This window comes from Bufo gargarizans, chromosome 11, assembly GCF_014858855.1.
Source record: "Bufo gargarizans isolate SCDJY-AF-19 chromosome 11, ASM1485885v1, whole genome shotgun sequence".
NCBI lineage: Eukaryota > Metazoa > Chordata > Amphibia > Anura > Bufonidae > Bufo > Bufo gargarizans.
Window position 1 is genome coordinate 4202741 of NC_058090.1, and position 20232 is coordinate 4222972.

Below are 20232 nucleotides of genomic sequence, written 5' to 3' on the forward strand. Positions count from 1 at the left end.
TAAAAGCGCTATACAGAGTCTAAATATTACTGCTGTACCGGTTCGGGGCAGTCCAGGACCACACAAAATCTTGATCAAGGTCGGGAATGCAAAAAAAAAAAAATATATATAAATCATTGGTTGCTATGGGCAACTTTACACCAGTTTGATAAATCTCCCCCATTGACTCACTCTGTCTATCTATCTAGTCATAGGGAATTTAAAGGGAAACTCCCCCAAATAATGTGCACTCCTCTGCCCTGTGTCTCTGAGGCCGGTAGTCTATGCAGTGATTGTTTTATTTGAATGTCGCACCCCCAGCTTTGCGGCCAACTGGAGTCATTCCTTGCTGGGAGGGGTTCTCCTGTGATGGACTCCAGATGTTGTTTAATGCCGGCTGGACCTGGCAGCCTCCATACACAAGAGACTGATTTCCTGATCAAGGACAAAATCCTGCTCATCTGTGTGCAGCGAGGTCCTAGAGATCCGGCCATTGGAATTTTAAGTCTGTTCAGTATACACACACACAGTAAAATTCCTTTAATCTGGCATTTGATAATCCGGTACTCATTTCTGCAGCAAAGAACCACAATATTATGTGAATTAGGAACTTTTTATGGTTGCAGATTTTGTGTCCATGAAGGTTCTCGAACTTTACAAGCGAGTTTTATTTACTGCCTGATAATCCAGAATATCTGATAAAGCAGCTCCTAAATGTTGTTGGTGCTGAATTAAAAGGGTATTTCCATATTAAGCATGTATTGAATTTGCACAGGGCTTCAGTGGAGGGGGGGGGGGGTTATTTTATTTATTTATTATATGCACTTATATAGCGCTACTATATTCTGCAGCGCTTTACAGACATTAGCATCAAGCTGTCCCCAATGGGGCTCACAATCTAAGGTCCCTATCAGTCTGTCTTCTGCGTGTGGGAGGAAACCGGAGAAAACCCACACAAACACGGGGAGAACATACAAACTCCATGCAGATGTTGCTAACCACTGAGCCACCGTGCTGCCGTGACACTGTGTGAACTGTATGGAGAGTGCACCTGGGTGAGGGACTAGGTGGATAGAAGTCATTGGACCCCCCCTTATCTTCATTCACTGGGACCCTTATCCATCGGGCATTTATGGCGTATGGTGTAAATAAACTGCTATAACTGGGAACACCACGTTAAAGAAATGTTGCAGTTTAGCACTGCTGCAGTGTCTGTGCGGGTCCGTCATGGATCGGCAAAATCGCTTCCGTTACAATAATACAACCGCATGCATCCGTCATGAACGGATCCGGTTGTATTATGTCTTATATAGCCAAGAAGGATTTGTCTTGAACACCATTGAAAGTCAACGTGAGACGGATCCGTTTTCTATTGTGCCAGATTGTGTCAGAGAAAACATATCTGTCCCCATTGACTTACATTGTGGGCCAGAACGGATCCGTCTCGCTCCGTTTCGTCAGTCGGACAGCAAAACGCTGCAGGCAGCGTTTTGGTGTCCGCCTCCAGAGTGGAATGGTGACTGATCGGGGGCAAACTGATGCATTCTGAGCGGATCCTTTTCCATTCAGAATGCATTAGGGCAAACCTGATCCGTTTTGGACCACTTCTGAGAGCCCTGAACGGATCTCACAAACTGAAAGCCAAGACGCCAGTGTGAAAGTAGCCCTACAATTATAGAGCCCACTGCAAAGATGACTGATAGGAGCTGTAAGACTTTACATAAGGTGTCACCATCTTATGGTCAATTTTGATATTATCTTTGTATTCATTTGAATGCCATGTTTTCTGCTTGTATTTATAATAAATTATATTTTGTATAATTAATTGCACCCTGTTTCATTAGCTGCACAAATTAACTTTAGAGCTCATCAATAAAAGAACTGGCGTTTATATGTCCGCCAATTAAAATTTTTCATTTTTCATTTTCCATATTTCATAAAAATATTAAATCATAATTTTTTTATGATTTCATATCTTAGATGAAATTAATACCCGACAAAGGGGACCGCCACATTTTACCTGTCACATTAACCCTTGCCTAGGATGACCATTACAGAGTAACTCTTCACTATGGCACTTAGAGGGGGTACTGAGCCCGGGTCTCCCACTCTATGACTTGCCAATGCTGTATTGTGGGGGATTGTGGGCATGGCTCTGTAAGTTCTAGTTTTCCAGAATAATATAAGGCAGATATGAAACTTCTTCAGGAGCTGCCACCAACCTTTGAAGAACCCACACTTTCTCTATTAGATAACTGCATATATAGCAATGTAATAAGATACAGTTTATTAGTTAGAAACTTTAGCTTTAGCTGAAACTTTTGCATTTATATGATAAATTGGGCAGCACGGTGGCTCAGTGGTTAGCACTGGTGCCTTGCAGCGCTGGGGTCCTAGGTTCGAATCCGACCAAGGGCAACATCTGCATGGAGTTTGTATGTTCTCCCCGTGTTTGCGTGGGTTTCCTCCGGGTACTCCGGTTTCCTCCCACACTCCAAAGACATACTGATAGGGAACTTAGATTGTGAGCCCCATTGGGGACAGTTGGATGATAATGTCTGTAAAGCGCTGCGGAATTAGTAGCGCTATATAAGTGTGTATAATAAATAAATAAATAATGCATTCTGTCAAAGTTGTCGGAAGGCGCAAACTAACAGCAAAATTGACCTTCTTGTCGACTTTGCTTGCTTTGTGTCCTCCTAGAAGGAAAAAAAGCAAATTCCATCAGCATTCCGTAAAGAGAGAGTGTGTGAGCCTTCAGGTATCTCTCGTCCTCGGCTGGCATGCCATCCCCCCTCCTCTTTGTACTTTTATCCTTCCAGGTAACACCTGGGCTCGCATTTCTGCGCTCAGCGAGTCTGGATAACGCTGAGACTTGTCTACGTACCTCTAGGCTTGGAATATAAAACTGTAGTTCAGTGATATGGCGAGGCTTAGAGGCTAGCTTAACCCCTTCCCCCGCCCTGCCCTCCCAAATTCTAGGGTAAGATTAGAACTGCATTCCAGTACCATAATAATGCTCATCTAGTGGGTTTGAAAGTTTTCAAAAAATTCAGTCAGGGTGACATAGAATTGATTGTGCTCGTAGAAATTCGGAGTCAGTAAGTTAGTCCCATGGTGTCACAATCGATAACTAATTCCTATAATAACGACAGACAACCAACTGTGGATAAATAAGGCCGCGGTCTTTATTAAATCTGGGGGTTAACCAATAAATATTTCCACAATAAATTAATCATACCGAGTTTAAATTAAATAAATACCTAACAATTCCTTAAGTTAATATCCGTCCACCCAAAAGACTGGGCGACTAACCCCCCCCCCCCCCCCCCCCCCCATATTCAACAAGACCGCAACATAAACTGGGAGGGCGGGCAGGGGATGCTTCCTTCTTGCTTGAAGATTCCAACAGCCAGGACCCAGGTGAGTGACCAGCCTTAAATAGTGGTCCAGTTCCCGCCACAAAACCTCCTGGCCAATCCTTGATTCAGGTTAAAAATAGCCTAAGCCCAGCAACCGGACAGCAACCCTCCTGAGCCAATCACCTGCCGTCCAGTTGCCAGCTTCACCTGAGGAGAAAAACAAGGAGAGAAAAGAGAAGGGGGGGGGGGGGGGGGAACATGGCCATAACATAAAAACGTATCTCAATGACACCATGAGGGGCAAGCGCCAATTTCAGCCTTGCCGCTGTCATGACACTCTTCTGAAGCCCTGATGGGAAAAAGCAAGGCGTCAGGAGGACAGGACGTAGTTAATGGCCATTTAGTGAATACAGTTGTCCAGTGCTCTGTAAAAACAGTGGGTATCTAGTCTGATGGGAACATCACCCTTGCGAATAAGTCATATTCATCTGCCATCCACCGATAAGAAATTAAAAAGCAGTATGAAGATCTTTTCGGAGGACAAAATGGCTGCTGACCTGCTAGAACAAGTAGTCCTCAAGTCATGGTGAGGCTAAGTGTGGTGACATTACCACTCCAGCATCATCGCCATCTTGAGATGTTGCCAACTCAATGACCTGACCGGCCTCTGTTTTGGGTTAACCTGTATGTGACAGATATTTTGAAATGTGTCCCGTTTTGGCCTTCTCATGGTAGACTCCATCCTAATATATGGGAGCTTGGGTCGTGGGTGACCATATGACCTGGCAGTGCAGAGATTACCAAGACAGGTGATTGTCAGCGTTCTGAGGGGCAGGTCACCTACCAGGGGCTGCTTACTTTTCCTTTTCGCCCCCTGCTGCTCTAGTCAACACTGAGCCCGGGGCTCCCTTTGGTCCATGGCCAGTAAGGATCTCAGTAGACACAGTAATGAGAATGTGGATTTGGTCAGGGGACCCTCGGCTGGAAAATAAATCAGACTCTGTTCCTGCCTATGTTATCAAGGAGGGAGAATGGGGGCTGTATGTGCGGATGATGCAATGCTGCCCGACTCTGTGTAATCCACAATGTGGAAAGTATGAGCAGCCACAAACATCTGGTCCTCATCTCTCCTCTCTGGCCCTGCCTGCCTGTACTCAAACCTCATCCTGGACACCATATTGCCTGGCATCATGGGGCTGTTATGGTCTCTGTCGTCCTCCTCTCTTCCCATCCCTTTCCTCTTCAATTGCAATTTCCAGTTCACAGTCACTTGTTTCCACTCACTGACAACAAGCAGCGACCTCATGAAAGTGATGAAGAATTGACACTCAAAGTATATTAGAAAGTGTCACCCCATTCATATGCCAGATCCAACTGTTTCCAAGGAGATATCCTGGCATTATCCGCCTTTCCCCACATTCCTGCAGATTCCAATTTTTTTTTTTTTGTCAGAAAATGTGCCATGAGTCATGGAAAACTGATCAGGTTTCAGACTTGGAGTGTTTGTCTGGATATGTGGTTACTCCACGTAACTGTCTGGATTTACTTTTCTTCTGTGGATCTGACCTTTTAACTCTGTCGCTGCTGCAGATGTCTCTTTCTTTATTACTTTTCTTGCAGGAAAGGGTTAAAAGGGTTTTCTGAGAGTTTTTTTTTTTTTTTTTTTTTTTTTTACTGATGACCTATTCTCTGGGTAAAGGTCATCGGTATCTGATGGGTGGGGGTCCAACACCTGGGACCCTCTGCCGATGAGCTGTTTTGAGAAGGCACCAGCGTTTCTGTGAGCACTGCGGCCTTCCGTCAGCTCACCAAGCACAGAGCTGTATCGCACTCAGCCCCATGCACTTCTATAGGACTGAGCTGCTCCTAGGCCACATGAATGATGAACGTGATGTTGCTGGCCTAGGGAAAACAGAGGAGCACTGCTGCCTTCTCAAACATCTGATCGGCAGGGGTCCCAGGTGTTGGACCCCACCAATTAGATACTGATGACCTATTCAGAAGATAGGTCATCAGTATCAAAATCTCAGAAAACCCCTTTAAGTCTCATAAAATTTAAACTGACAGATCACCCTCTCCTTTTTCCATTTTTAAAGGGGCCGTTCAGAAATTAAAGGGACGCTAGACTTTAAATCAACAGCGTACAATGGAAAAATATAGCGGTGCAGTAAGTGTTCCTGGAGGTTGTACTGATGATGATGGGGGGCATGGATTAGATGTAATCCCTGGGAGATAATCATAGAGCAGTTGGATTTTAAGATCCTCTTATTTTTGGGGAGATAAGCCACCTCCAGAGACTTCTCACCCATTGAGAATACATGCACACTCACAACTTTCGAGAAGTGTGATACCGTATTGCAGTACATTTAAAGAGGTTGTGTTTTTTCAGATATTGATGACCTATCCTCAGGATATCAGATCGACCGGGGTGCCAGAAGTTGGACCTCACCGATTTGATATTGATGACCCCTTTAAATTGCCTGAGCATTTATATGTGACACTCCAAACGTACGGCTTTGAGTCACAAGTAGTGCACTTGACCCCTTTCATCACACCCCAAATATAGGCCCCAGACCAACAAAACTAGTAAAGTCCCTCTAAATAAATGAAGAACCCAGACCATATCCCCCTAAATACAGACACCGTCATTATAATCAGGACACTGATTTGCCTGCTCATCCAGTAGCCCCCCTCCCCTGGTGGACATTTCTGAAGAGTTGCCCTTATGGCGGTGTCTTTACGACCTAGTAAGTGGTTTGTACAAACCTTTGAATTGTTGCATTGAATACCAGTTAGAAAAATAAACTGTCCGCACCCCAGAGGCTGATGGGAGATGCCCGTAGCCCCGCACTGCGTCTTTGTACATATGTGTTTGCAGAGGCATTTCACACTGATGGGCGGCTGGTTCATGACAAGTTCACACTCCGCTTTGCCTGTACTGTACACACAATGGGCGTTTGTATTTGGACATCCATATGGGATGTGCTCAGCTGGGGAGAGGGCCGGAGACTGTTGTTTACTTAGGAGGGAGGGGAGGCCTGGTAGCATCCTGTCCTACCCTGCGTCCCATCACCAAAACAATGAAATCATTATACAGTCATTCAGCAGTTCTGTCTCTTCCTGGGAAAGCTGGGTGACAGTATGCCTTCTACAGGGTTCATTACTACCTTACTAGTAATGGCAGCCGTATTGATTGTAATCTACATTTCCTAGGAGAAAATGCATGAGGACATTTGATGCCGCAGTGCTTCCTAGCCCAGAAGGTTCTCCAGAGATATAGCTTCATATACTTGCATTGTTCACTAGTGTCCACCATACTTCAGTAACTTCAGGGAGTCTTTTTTTTCAGGAAGTTGGAGGGTGTCAGCTGCTGAAAATAGCAGAACCGACTTAAAAGGAAGCTCAGGAAAAAAAAAAAACAACCTAAAATGTCCTGATCTCCCTGTGTAGGGTCGTCTGTATCATAAGTGACACGGTGGTGACATAGTCACCAAAGAAAAGGAGTACCCAGAGCACATTGTATTGTCACGGCTACCAGATTGGTCCAGGATCTTGATCTCTTATGTTTTGTGTTTATATGGGGCCTTTAAGATGTTTTACAGAGAACTTTTTGCTTCCCTTGCAGTATTCACATTACTCGGCTAGAAGTCATCCTGTTTACACTGTGATGCTTGTCACTTGCTGTGGTCCTCTTGGGAGGTCTAGGCCGAACTACTGGTGGCCTGTTTACATCCCCCCATACCCCCTGTCACCCAAACTATAAACACTGTCCCAAATTGTCTTTTCCCACTATTGTAGTGCTGTCCTGTCATTATATACATCTTATATCTCAACTATATCCATCTCCAGAAATGCTGGGTAACTACCATACTCTCTCTTCTTGTATCAATGTATTGAAAATTGTAATGTTTACGAGTCTGGCAAAGTTGGGTGATATCCCTTGTTTGTACGATAATGATTCCCAATCGGTTTTGAGGTGGACGTTAGTAACTGTGATTGTCGTAGCGTTCCCAAAATATCTGCCCTGCCTAGTCATGTGAGTAATACTATTGTTGCCTAGTAATAATATGAGAGGCCTAACTTCTGTTTTTATCTTTCACAGCACTTCTCGGAGCTCCTCGATGACACAGCCCTGTTAGATGCCATTGGACAACTCATTGAGGACCCTTTCCTGACAGAGAAATATGAAATGATGGAAGTGGATAATCCGAGTTCTCCATCTCCCATGATTAAGGCAGAACATAGTTACTCCCTATGTGGAGATTCACGCCCACAGTCGCCCTTCACTCATGGATCTTCAGATGACAACTTTAGTGATGGTATAAATAATAATTATTTTGTATGGGGTGGTGGTGCTGTTTGGTGTAAGAGGAATATACTGCAAGTACCTCATGGTCATTCTGGCCTCATGTATGATCTTGTCACCGGTATGATTGCTGTAAGTTGGGGTGTGATAAGTGGAGACTGAGGTGAAATAATGTGGCCCCAATGAATGTAAGGGTCCTATAATTGGGGTGTGATAAGCAGAGCCTGAGGTGAAATATTGTGAAATAATGAATATAAGGCTCCTATACTTTGGTGTGATAAGCAGGGCCTGAGGGGAAATATTGTGGCCCCAATGAATCGAAGGCTCCTATACTTGGGGTGTGATAAGCGGGGCCTGAGGTGAAATATTGTGAAATAATGAATATAGGGCTCCTATACTTGGGGTGTGATAAGCGGGGCCTGAGGTGAAATATTGTGAAATAATGAATGTAAGCTTCCTGTAGTCAAACAATTACCAAATAGAAAAAATATGGGGGATTCAGCCCGCACAACCCTATGCAGGTGCAGATTGCTATGGCGAAATACAGATACAAACGCAAAAACACAAATGCAATCGCACACTGCAGCCAGCACTCTGCCCTGCCTTTAAGCTGGATGTTGAATAAGGCATTGGTGTACATTTTGGCCAAAGCGTAATAAGCCACTCACCACAGCAAGGTCACCGTGTGGTCCCTACCTGTTATGGGCCATGACAGCCACACAAAGTCCAGGGAGTGTAGGTACAGCATGCACGCCAAGCTCTGCTTTTAACCCCGTCCGGTGCCATTACAGCTTTCATCGGATCCAACATGCATGCTGAGCCCACTATATACTTCTCCTGGAGCCAAATGACTACTGGTAGGTGCTATATAAGCAGACTCAGTTTTATACTGACTTTAAAACCAGCCTCCAGGGCATACTAACTGGTCAGGTGTGCATGACTGCTTGGAGATCGCCACGCCTCCAATATATACTACAAAGAAAAAATATGGGGGATTCAGCCCGCACAACCCTATGCATGTGCAGATTGCTATGGCGAAATACAGATACAAACGCAAAAACACAAAATGCAATCGCACTCTGCAACCAGCACTCTGCCCTGTGTGGCTGTCATGGCCCATAACAGGTAGGAACTAGTGTTAGGGACCACTCATGAAGGCGACCTTGACGTGGTGAGTGGCTTATTACGCTTTGGCCAAAATGTACACCAATGCCTTATTCAACATCCAGCAAATTACCAAATAGACACTGAAGAAAGAGACCTGAACAGCGCCTTATCCTGGACTCTGTAAATATTAGTCTGGTCTCATTGGCGCCCCTTTTTTATGTTTTGCTAAAGGGGCCCATGGTCATTTGAACATCAGGAAATGAAAAAATCAGTTTGACAGAGTGAGTGGAGAATGTAACCATCCGTGATGTTTGCTAGTGACAAGGAACAAGTTGGTGTTATTTCCTGGAGCTGAAGGCAGGGAAAGGGCAGACATTACAGGTATAGCTGGTCTTTTATGTTTGGATAACCTGACACTTTCCCTGAGAAGCAATGCAGGAGATGCTTCCGCCAATGTATATAGATATTGTACCTAAGAACATTGAAGGATCAGACAAGGGTTAAAGTCTCTGGACAGAAACACCCGGAAGCCATAAGGTGGTGTGTCCTGCTGACGTCAAGATCACACCTTACAGGCCAAATGTCTAATTCCTTCCTTGCTGGATGGCTGTCAGGTCCTTAGTGCTTTGTCCCATGGTGGTAGAGGTTTGTGAGAGTATGTGGGTCAGCCAGAAGTGTGACACATTTCAGGGTTTCTGAATGTCATCCCATTGTTCGCCTCATGAAGATATGAAACCTATCTCTCGATAAACACTACATGCTCTGTGTAGCTGGATATAAACCGCTTATCCTCATAATCGGGGAGAGGCCCTTGATTTAAAGAGTACCCTTCACCTCTTCTGACATGTCGTTTCTGGAGCATTGTTTATAAGAACTGTATGTGGAAAGAAAGTTTTGTCCAGCTTGTCTTTGTGGTAATCCAAAGGCTCTTTATTCAGTGATCAATATAAAAACATCCAGGCACAAGAATGCAAAGTCATTGACTTTGCATTCTTGTACCTGAATGTTTTTATATTGATCATTGAATAAAGAGCCTTTGGATTACCACAAAGACAAGCTGGACAAAACTTTCTTTCCACATACTTCTGTATTTGCTCCCATTTCGGGTGAAGGAGCTGTTCCGTGCTTCAACAGTGGAATCCTTGGCAGGTCAGAGCTGCTCAAACCATGCATTGCTTTGAACATTTATAAGAACTGTGTATTGTGCCACTCCTCTGTTATTCCCTCTGGAAATGTATCCACACATTTCCAGGTGGAAAAACTGAGGGACGTGACAGCTTGTTCTAAGAAGGGTGCACTAGATCTGTTATTTTATGGAAAGATCATTACTTATATGTGTTGTCACTGTGCTTTCTGCAGACCCTGAGTGGCTTATACATTGCTGTGGCAGGGGTCATTATAATTATTGCACTGTCCTCTCCCATTCTAATCATATATTCTTTTCCAAAGGGGATCTTACAAGTGAGGACTGGTGCCTTGGAGGGCAGCTCACTCCTACCAAAGTTAAGATGGAAGTTCCTGTAGAAAGTCCAGGCTTGGCTCCTTCTGTTACCCTTATCACCAACACAGTGACAACACCTCTTGAGGTGGAAGTACTGCCACAACTGCCAGAGACAGACCAGGTAAGTGCCATGTCACACCTATTGTCACCTCGTGCACTTCCACATGGCTATTTCCAGTTGTTCTGTACAGAATGAATTGTGTGGCAGTTCATGCCGCTCCATCAGGACAGAGGAACATGACCCCATTCTTGGGATCCAAGAGGTAGCCATCACCAGTGTAGAGGGGATAACTTTAATACTTGGCACAACCCCTTTAATAGAACCTGGAGATAAGTGACTGGTGGAGAAATGTGGATCTGCTTATCTCTTGTGGGTACAATAAGGTCAGGTAAAAATATAACCTGCATATAAATGTTTAGTCTCATGGCGGACTGTCTGACTTGCCGCCAAACGTCCTACAAAAGTGCTTTATGGTCAAGAAAACCTGATAATCTGGTATGTGACAGAAATGGCTCCATACTGGATTAGCAGTACTTTACCTGATAGTCTGGCATTTCCCAGGTATTTGTTGGCTCCTGAAGACTATCGATATCCGCCTTTTCCCGTATGTTTCACAACTTACGATGATGGTAAAGTCCAAGACAAATGTGCTGGCATCCACCCGTGTGTCACTGAAGTCTGTGCTGTCAGAGCAGGGACTTTGTCCGCTCTCATCAGTTTAAACGGGGTACGAGTGTCAATAAGCTGTGCCATCTGATTGTGCATGATATCCCCTAATCCAGCACCTCTGTATTACAATGTGTGACCTCATCTCACTGATGTTTCTAATATCTGCCCTATTGTATCATTGCAGTACAAGCCTCTGAGCCCAAAGTCCATGCCACAGATTAAACTGGAGCCCCATGAGGTGGATCAGTTCCTGAACCTGTGTCCTAAAGAAGGTGCGATCCTCTCCATGTCCCCAAGTTTCTTCCAGTTGGATCATCTTTACTCTACTTACCTATTCCTCCCTCCCTACAGCTACCTCACCCGATGGTCTACAGCTGCCTCCGACTCCTCCCAGCAGTCATGGAAGCGACTCTGAAGGAGGCCAAAGCCCCAGCAGATCCCTTCCACCCTCCAGCCCTGTCCAGTCACAGTCTGGAAACAAAGGAACTCTTCGCAGTCCATCAGCGCTATCCAATTCTCCTCTGCTCACTGCTCCCCATGTAAGTCCCCTGTGATACAGCAACCACAGGTGTAGCAGAGCTGAGTTGGTAATTTTAAACCAATTATTTCATGATATGTAATCTATTGTTTACCCGGGACTGTAGTTTTCACAAGGCAGCCACATTTCTGTGTATATCTTGCTAGTGGAGCAAGGGGTGACGCCACTGTCCTGGGTGCAATCATGGAGTCCAAAGTCTCTTCTGAAAAGATGTGCTAGTAGCAAGGCTGATAACACCGATCAATAGCATCCATGTTGTAGTGTAGCTTGAAATCTGATGCTCCATTGAGTCCATAGGTTCCAGCGTTTGTTGTGTCATGTTACTTAAAGTGAGCTTCCAACTTTACAGATTTCATTTCTGTGATCACTGTGAGCTCATTTACATCCCTTTCTTCCCAGAATTCCAGAGGAGCATGTATGGCCTATAAGTCTCCTCACGCCGACTAAGGCGCTCTCTCCCCAAGGAGAGATAGTACCCCCCATGTGTTGATTACGTTAATGATCTATAGTTATAAGCTTTGGAGCTCTGTTTTTCTGATTCAGAGCCGCAGATCCACCGCTCCCCTTCAAACCGCTATAGTCCAGGCATGTTCAACCTGCGGCCCTCCAGCTGTTGTAAAACTACAACTCCCACAATGCCCTGCTGTAGGCTGATAGCTGTAGGCTGTTAGGGCATGCTGGGAGTTGTAGTTTTGCAACAGCTGGAGGGCCGCAGGTTGAGCATGCCTGCGCTATACCGTTATATGACACAATTCTACCGTCCTGCAGTCCCCACTAGGGGGAGCATGCTGCATGTGGATTTACTATTGAATTCAACTAAAGCAGTGAAACTCTGTCTTTGGGGGTGCTGCTTTTAGTGGAACGTTATCTTATATATTTCTGTCTATGTAGGGATTTGGAGCGTTGTAGCAGAAAAATTAGGCTCAGACGTCTATAAAGGTCCAATATATTATAGACAGTATACCCATGACTACATCTCTGGACAGGACCAACCTATTGATCTTACTCTGGCATACAATGGGTGTACATGCAAACATTTCCTATAGACTTTGGTGTAGTAATAAGCAAACAGTGCCACTTCAGGTAACAGACATTGCAGACATATTATATATATTTTTTTTAATAGAAGGGGTTTAATGCAAAGCCTGTCCTTGGGGTTTACAGAAAGTTTTATTTGCAGAAACTGCAGGGCACTGGACCCCTCATCCTCACGGAAGAAGAGAAAAGAACGCTAGTGGCTGAAGGATACCCCATTCCCACTAAACTGCCACTCACTAAGGCTGAAGAGAAGGCTCTTAAGAAAATCCGCAGGAAGATCAAGAACAAGGTACAGAACCTCTGCTTGTCTATCACTATATGGGGGTAGATCTGGTAGGAGGTTTTAGGACTAAAGTGCAGAGTTAGAGATAAAGCTTTCCCAGCATCTAAGGGGTTACATCACACTGTAATGAGATCATCACTGCACTGATAAATATGTATACATGCATTACGGGTCGGCAGTGGCTTATATAGGCCTACATGGCTACCACAGCCTTGCATTCAGTCTTGTAATCGGTAGTTTCAATGTCGGCACTTGCCGCAGGGATATCAGTGCCACTCATTGAAGCAATGTAAAAGGCCCCACTATAGGACCCTATGTAAAGTTAGTGTACTATATTATTAGTATTACCCATGATTATCTCACAATGCATAGGAGCCATCTCTGTCAGGTTACATACATTTGCCTCTCACATGGGACTATTTTTCCCCATGCTAGGTTCAGGCTTTCTATTTTGCCCCAAGCTAGATTCAGGCCTTTGGTTTGGCCCATGCTAGATTATCTTGATTTCTGGACCATTGGTCTGTACAGTGATGCACAGGTACCACTCTAAAAAAAAAAAAAAACTGTAGAAAAGGCAGAACCACCACTCTTCTCATAAACTCCTCCCCTAATAGCTGGACACGCCCACATAATGACAGCTGGATTGCCCCCATTAAAAGCGCCAGCTGATAGAGTGCCAGTTTCAGTAATATATACAAACATTGTATAAAATGAGAGAAAGCATAACCGCATACAAAGGCTACACATCTTGATATTAAATTCAATAATTTATTTAGAAACACAAAGCCAAAAATTAAAAACATTGTATATAATTACAACATTGTGTTGGGACCGACAATACGTCCAACACACATACCTATAGTCATATAAGTCCTAAATAGGGACTCATATAAGCCGCCAAAGGAGTACAAAATTCATGATCTATAATAAATATAAATTCAAAATGGTACAAATACTCATCGAATGTAGAGATAGGCGGACATGGTGTAGAGGTATAACGCCCCACGCGTATCGCCGGATCAACCAGCTTCCTCAGGGGTCTCTGAGAGAAAGCAATTGTTTTCGTTCATTACAAAAAAATATAGAAAATTTGGTAATAATCATCATGTTGGTGAATAATTAAAAAATATGATAATAAATACCTTTGTATACCAAAATTCGAAATCTAAATACAAAAATAATATATATATATATATCAACATAATAGTGGTGGTCCAAAATATCAATCATGTGTTCACACCATAAATAAATAAATACAATGTATTTTTTGTAATGGACGAAAAACAACTTTGGTTGCATTGTCTACATATAGGGCGCATTGTGGAACATACCATCGTTATTTTTTGCATATGTATGCTAATATACCTCTATATATTATCTATTATGCAATCCTGAGTGCACTTCCTGTATTTGGAGTGCATCATTGTTGTTTAGCGCATGCGCATACTAACAATTTAGATATATTTCCGGTGTATGGAACGCATTGTGTTCATACTTCCGGTTCGATGCCATTTTGCGTGATTCTGTCTAAACATGCTGGCCTATCTAGGGTAGCGCCATCTTGCTTTATAGTGCGGCGATGTGGGCTCTGCACCGGGGACATCAATTTACCATCACCACACCTTCTTGCCTCCCTCAATTTACTCTCAAACAGACTATTATTTTCTTTGAATTATTAATGTGTATATATACTTTGGGCACAATTGCTTTGTCTCAGAGACCCCCGAGGAAGCTGGTTGATCCGGCGATACGTGTGGGGCGTTTTACCTCTACACCATGTCCGCCTATCTCTACATTCGATGAGTATTTGAACCATTTTGATATCATATTTATTATATATCCTGAATTTTTTACTCCTTTGGCAGCTTATATGTGTCCCTATTTAGGACTTGGTGACTATAGGTATGTGTGTTGGACGTATTGTCCATTCTAACACAAATGTTGTAATTGTATACAATGTTTTTAATTTTTGGCTTTGTGTTTCTAAATAAATTATAGAATTTAATATCAGGATGTGTAGCCTTTGTATGCGGTTTTGCTTTCTCTCGTTTTATATGGTTTCAAATTAATTTGGTGTGCCCCCTGACTCCAGCTTTTGCTTGATATACATACATTGTATCTTTTTAGATCTCTGCCCAGGAAAGTCGCAGAAAAAAGAAAGAATATATGGACAGCCTGGAGAAAAGGTAAAACGACATTTCATCAGCCCTGGCTGCCCTAGCCGTTTCTGGGAAAGCTGGGTGGCAGCCATTATGGCACTTATCATGGAGCATCTCACTTTCCCAGGTTCCTAAATGGAAAATGCATAGCTTTCTGAGACACTTGAATGGCAACCTACTATGTTCTCTGCTGACACATAATGTTTAGCTAGGCATATGTGCCACCCAGGAGTCAGGGAAAGCCTGATGACAACCCATATGGGAGCTATAATGGGGACTATAAATTGTGGGTCATCCAGATTTCCATTTCATCACCACCAGATCTCAACCCCGTTTCTTATGCTGACTTCCCTTACATTGTCTTCCTTCAATAGGGTTGAGAATTGTTCCTCTGAAAATAACGACCTGCGCAAGAAAGTGGAAGTCTTAGAATCCACTAACAGGTGAGACAATACTTCAATATTTTTCCCTATATCTCCCCCTTTGTATGAGCTGATCTATGTGGATGACACAATTCTTTGCAGTATAGGGGTTTACTATTGGGTACACACCTTTTAGCCTTGTGGATCTTATGTGAAACAAATCTAAGACTCTGCCCGTTAATATAGGTAGGATATACTAAACCCCTCCTAAAATTGTGTTTTATTTCTCAGGACCCTCTTACAACAGCTACAGCGTCTACAGGCAATGGTGGCCGGCAAAGTATCCCACTCATATAAAGCCGCCAGCACCCAAACAAGTACCTGCCTCATGGTGAGTGAATGGCTGCGCAACTTGACTTCTTCACCAAACATATTTACATTCCTTTAATTGTTTTCCCTTTTTACTGCCACCATTAGAGGGAGCTCACTGCATACATTTTTTTTTTTTTTATTGAGAACAATTTGAACAGTATAAGGCCTCATGTACACAACTGTATTTTTGGTCCGTGTCTGATTTGCATTTTTTGCGGTTCGCACATGGACCAAGGGTCTGCACACCAAGGGTCTGCACATATGGGTCTGCAAAAAAAACAGACAGCACACGGATGTCATCCTTGTGCTGTCTGCAGCTGTTTCACAAGAATAAGCTTTTCTTTTCAGTGGGTGCTGTGAAAAATGCGGGATGCACACAGACCACACCCATATTTTGTGGATCCACGATTTGCGGACCTCAAAACAGATATGGTCTATATGTGTTGAGCTTCCCCTAGTGGCGTTGGAAGGCAGGCAGAATTTTATCATGTACCTATGAAGATGTTTGCATAAATCAGTGTACTGCACCAGAGCTCTAGGACAATCCGGTCACATGATGTCTCAAGAATAAGACGTTGCCGCTACCATATTGTTATGCAGCCATAGAATTTGAACAGCAGGGACATGATTCCTATGGGGGCTGTACTGGTTCCTTTAGACTAGATACTTTGATACCATCACACGAGAGAGTCATCACCTAGTCTATCATCACCTTGGAATCCCCTTATGATTCCTGGAAGGAGACAGAATTCTTTTTAACAATCGTTTGCTGCCACTCTTCCTCACCTGACTATGGTTTCCATTACGTTGTTTATCTGGGCCATGCTAAATCTAACGTAACTAGATCTGTCAGGGCCGTGGGGTTTCCGTGTGCTTTAGCTTACGTGCTGATCTAATTGTTACATGTCCATCTTGAGCATGCAGGAACAATAGAAAACTGCCATGTTGTGGCTTGTTGAAAAATTGAGCCTGCCCAGTTGAGTATTATACCCTGTGGGCAGTTCGTCTATTCACAAGTCTGGATTCCAGACGTGTGACCGGTCTGACAACTGGTTTACTGATCTGAACTCACAGCATCATACGGGTACTCTGATGGAAAACACGTCTGGAATCGGGCTCAGACTGGCCCACTGGGGAATAGGTGAATCCCCCGATGGGCCCCTGACAAAGTTGAGCCCACAGTCCCCCAGCACAGCATCTTAACTAGCCTAAATCCATGTAAAAGCTGGGTAGATTATTTAAAAACTTCCTGGTTTATTATTATAGATGCACCAGGTGGCTGAGATGACTTCTAGATACAGAAGCAGGCCAACTTGTATCCTCTTTCCCCAGGAACCTGCCTTCTTGAAGTTGTTGCAGTGACTTTCATAATCAATCATCCTGAGCATCTTATTGCTGCCTGCCGCTATGTGCGCAGGTAGTATTTGCATGCAGGTCCATAGTGGGCCCCCAGAATGAATTTTACCAGTAGGCCCTAGGCACCCCAGTCCAACGCTGTCTGGAATACAGACTTGGGAAGTGCGCAGGAACCCCCTGACCACCTTTACATGGTGTGCATTATGTGCAGTCTTTCAAAATCTCACCTACATAGTGCAGAAATGTTCCATGCTTAATTTGACCTGCAGAATGGATTTTTAAATCCACAGCATGCCGACTCATGTCGTGGATCTGGAGCAGATTTCATGCATGGGGAGATTTTAAAATGGCGGATGCAAGTTTGCTGAAGATCAGCATTAAAAAATGCACATGCTAAATAATAAATACATTATTTAAAAAAATATTTATTTTCCATGGTTATTTCCTTCCATGCTGCTCTGTGTATAACCTGGTCTCCTGTGATGATGCCTTATACTGTGTGAATGCTGCAGACATCATATGCAACAATACATGATCACAGGAGCCTGGATTATAAAGAGACTGGCATGGGAGCAAGGTAGTCCCCATGGGAGGGGAGTAGTCTTCTCTTTTTATTTTCTCGTCAGCTCCTCCTCTGTCCGCAGGTAAAACCCACAGGCAGATCTGCATGCTTTAGTGCAGATTTGCTGCTGATTTCCCTACAGATTCTTGAAGAATTACTGTGGAAAAAATCCACAACAATTCCACGTGCGTGTATGTAGCTTAAATATTCTTCCTGCCACCACTAGGGGGAACCCATTGCATTGGAATTCATTGAGCTTAAGTGGAGCTTTAGAAGGTTGGAGCTACACCTAGACTTTTTGTTGCACTTTTAATTAATTTGAACTATTGTGTGACCGCTACAGTGCACAATATTGCATACAAGTCTGTTAAAATGCTTTGGACTACAGTTGTCCCAATTAAAAGTGCTCCAAAATGTCTAGGTGTGACTCCAGCCTGAATCCAGATGCAGCGAGCTCCCTTTAGTGCTGGCTGTGTGAACGGAGGAATTAGAGCTCCAATAAAGAATTCTGGATTCATAGCTTAGAATTATAGGTACACTTTCCTACAAGAGACCCCTACCATTAATTAGTTTACCAAGCATTATAATAACCATATAAAGACATTACCCACTAAACCACCGTAGGCAGCCATGGCTGTTGGATATCATTATTAACCCCTTCTTCACATTAGTTATTAGGTATTAGCTGCAAAAGCTCTACAAACCACCAAAAGAAAGACAAGAATCCGAGCACTAACCCACTCCTCCGTACTGCACGACCCCAGTGAGGAGGAGTTTTGGTGGAGCAGCAGCTGAGCATGCGCTCCATTCAGTATCTGTGAAGCAGATGCAAACAGCAGGTTAGAGCGCTTATCTTGCAATGAACTTCACCCACATTCTGCAAGTTCTCCATATGGATACAATAGATGGTGGAGTCGAGATTGGCTCACCCTCTGATGTAATGTTTTTATTTGCAGGGGTAATATGAGGACCTCCACAATTGGCTTATCATGTAAATCTGTCCAAACGTCACTATATGACTTCAGAAAAATACTCACTTCCTTGCCTGACGCCTTCTATTGTTTTGTACCCCTTCAGGTGGTTGTCTTGTGCTTTGCAGTCATTTTTGGCAGTTTTACGCAGACTTTTGACCCATACCCATCAGCCACCAAGACGTTACCAGAGCCAATTGTGCATTCAGTGCAGGAGTCATACGCAGCATCGATAGGTGAGTGCCCGTCTTCAGATGTGTATGGCCTGTGAAGAAGTCTCAGTCTATTTCCTCAGCAATGACCATGAATGGTTTCTCTCATAGTGAGATCTAGAAGCATCCTTTCCTTCGAGGAGCATCATGGGTGGGAAGAGTTGTATAGCTCTGCAGTTACAGTGGATTCTCCTGACTCCTGGGAGAGGAGCAAAGAAATCATCTCTCAGCATCACAGAGCCACAGAAGAGGAGCTCAGCCTTTCACAGGAGAAGCCACACACACTGTCCAATGACAGCAGCCTGGATCCAGCAGTACGGCATAGGTGAGCGCAGAGGATTGGGGTACACCAATGGAAGCTGTGCAGAGTGGTGCAGTGCCCATTATGTAGCTGAATAGAGGGGAGCAGTGTGCATAATATATGGAAGAATAGAGGGGGTACAGAAGAGATGTGGGGTACAGAGGCACAATTTATAGCAGAATAGAGGGGAGCAGTGCACACAATATGTAGCAGAATAGAGGGGGAGCAGTACAGCAGAGATGAGGGGTGCAGAGGCACAACATATAGCAGAATAGAGGGAAGCAGTGCACACAATATGTAGCAGAATAGAGGGGAGCAGTGCAGGAGGCACAACATATAGCAGAATAGAGGGAAGCAGTGCTCAATATATAGCAGAAGAGAATGGAGCAGTGCAGCAGAGATTAGGGGTGCAGAGGCACAATATATAGCAGAATGGAGGGCAGTGGTACAGGTGAGATGAGGGGTGCAGGGAGAACAATATGCATAGCAGAATATAGAAGAGTACAGCAGAGATCAGAGGTACCAGAGAACACAACATGCAATGCATTTAGAAAGTCTTGAGACCATTTTATGTTTCGCCTTGTGCAAAAAAATTTAAACTTTTGTTTTCCCCCATCAATCTCCCCTCAGTACTTCAAATTGAGAAAGTGGAAACAGAATTCTAGAAACATTTGCAACTTTATTAAAAAGGAAAAACAAAAATTTTGCATGGACATAAGTATTCAGACACTTTGCTATGACACTTGAAATTTAGCTCTGGAGACTCTCATTTCTCTGCATCTTCTTTGAGATGTTTCTACTAATTTCTCTCTAATTTCAATTGATTGGATGTGATTTGGAAAGAGACATCCCTGTCTATATAAGATCTCACAACTGACAATGCATCACAGAGCAAAAGCCAAGCCATGAGGAGGAAAGAACTGCCTGTAAAGCTCAGAGAAAGAATTGTGTGAAGGCACAGATTTTAAGAAAGTACACTGAAAAGTTCCCAAGAGCACAATGGCCTCTATAATTCATACAAGGAAGATTTTTGGAACAACCAGGACTCTTCATAGAGCTGGCTGCTTCACTAAACTGAGGTAATCTGGGAAAAAGAGCCTTGGTAAGAGATGTGAGCAAAAACCTAATGGTCACACTGGCTAAGCTCCAAAGA

At 43.8% G+C, this 20232-nt stretch overlaps 1 protein-coding gene across 1 annotated transcript in view; it reads left to right on the top strand.

Annotated features, from left to right (window-relative positions):
* The window catches only part of CREB3L2 (cAMP responsive element binding protein 3 like 2), a 43667-nt gene that overhangs the window by 20193 nt on the left and 3242 nt on the right, over positions 1-20232 (top strand). The window contains exons 2-11 of the mRNA XM_044271795.1: positions 7444-7660; positions 10204-10376; positions 11110-11197; positions 11277-11464; positions 12644-12790; positions 14912-14970; positions 15318-15386; positions 15597-15696; positions 18673-18802; positions 18890-19103. Of these exons, the coding sequence (XP_044127730.1) occupies positions 7444-7660; positions 10204-10376; positions 11110-11197; positions 11277-11464; positions 12644-12790; positions 14912-14970; positions 15318-15386; positions 15597-15696; positions 18673-18802; positions 18890-19103 (1385 nt within the window). The remainder of the gene's footprint in view (positions 1-7443; positions 7661-10203; positions 10377-11109; positions 11198-11276; positions 11465-12643; positions 12791-14911; positions 14971-15317; positions 15387-15596; positions 15697-18672; positions 18803-18889; positions 19104-20232) is intronic.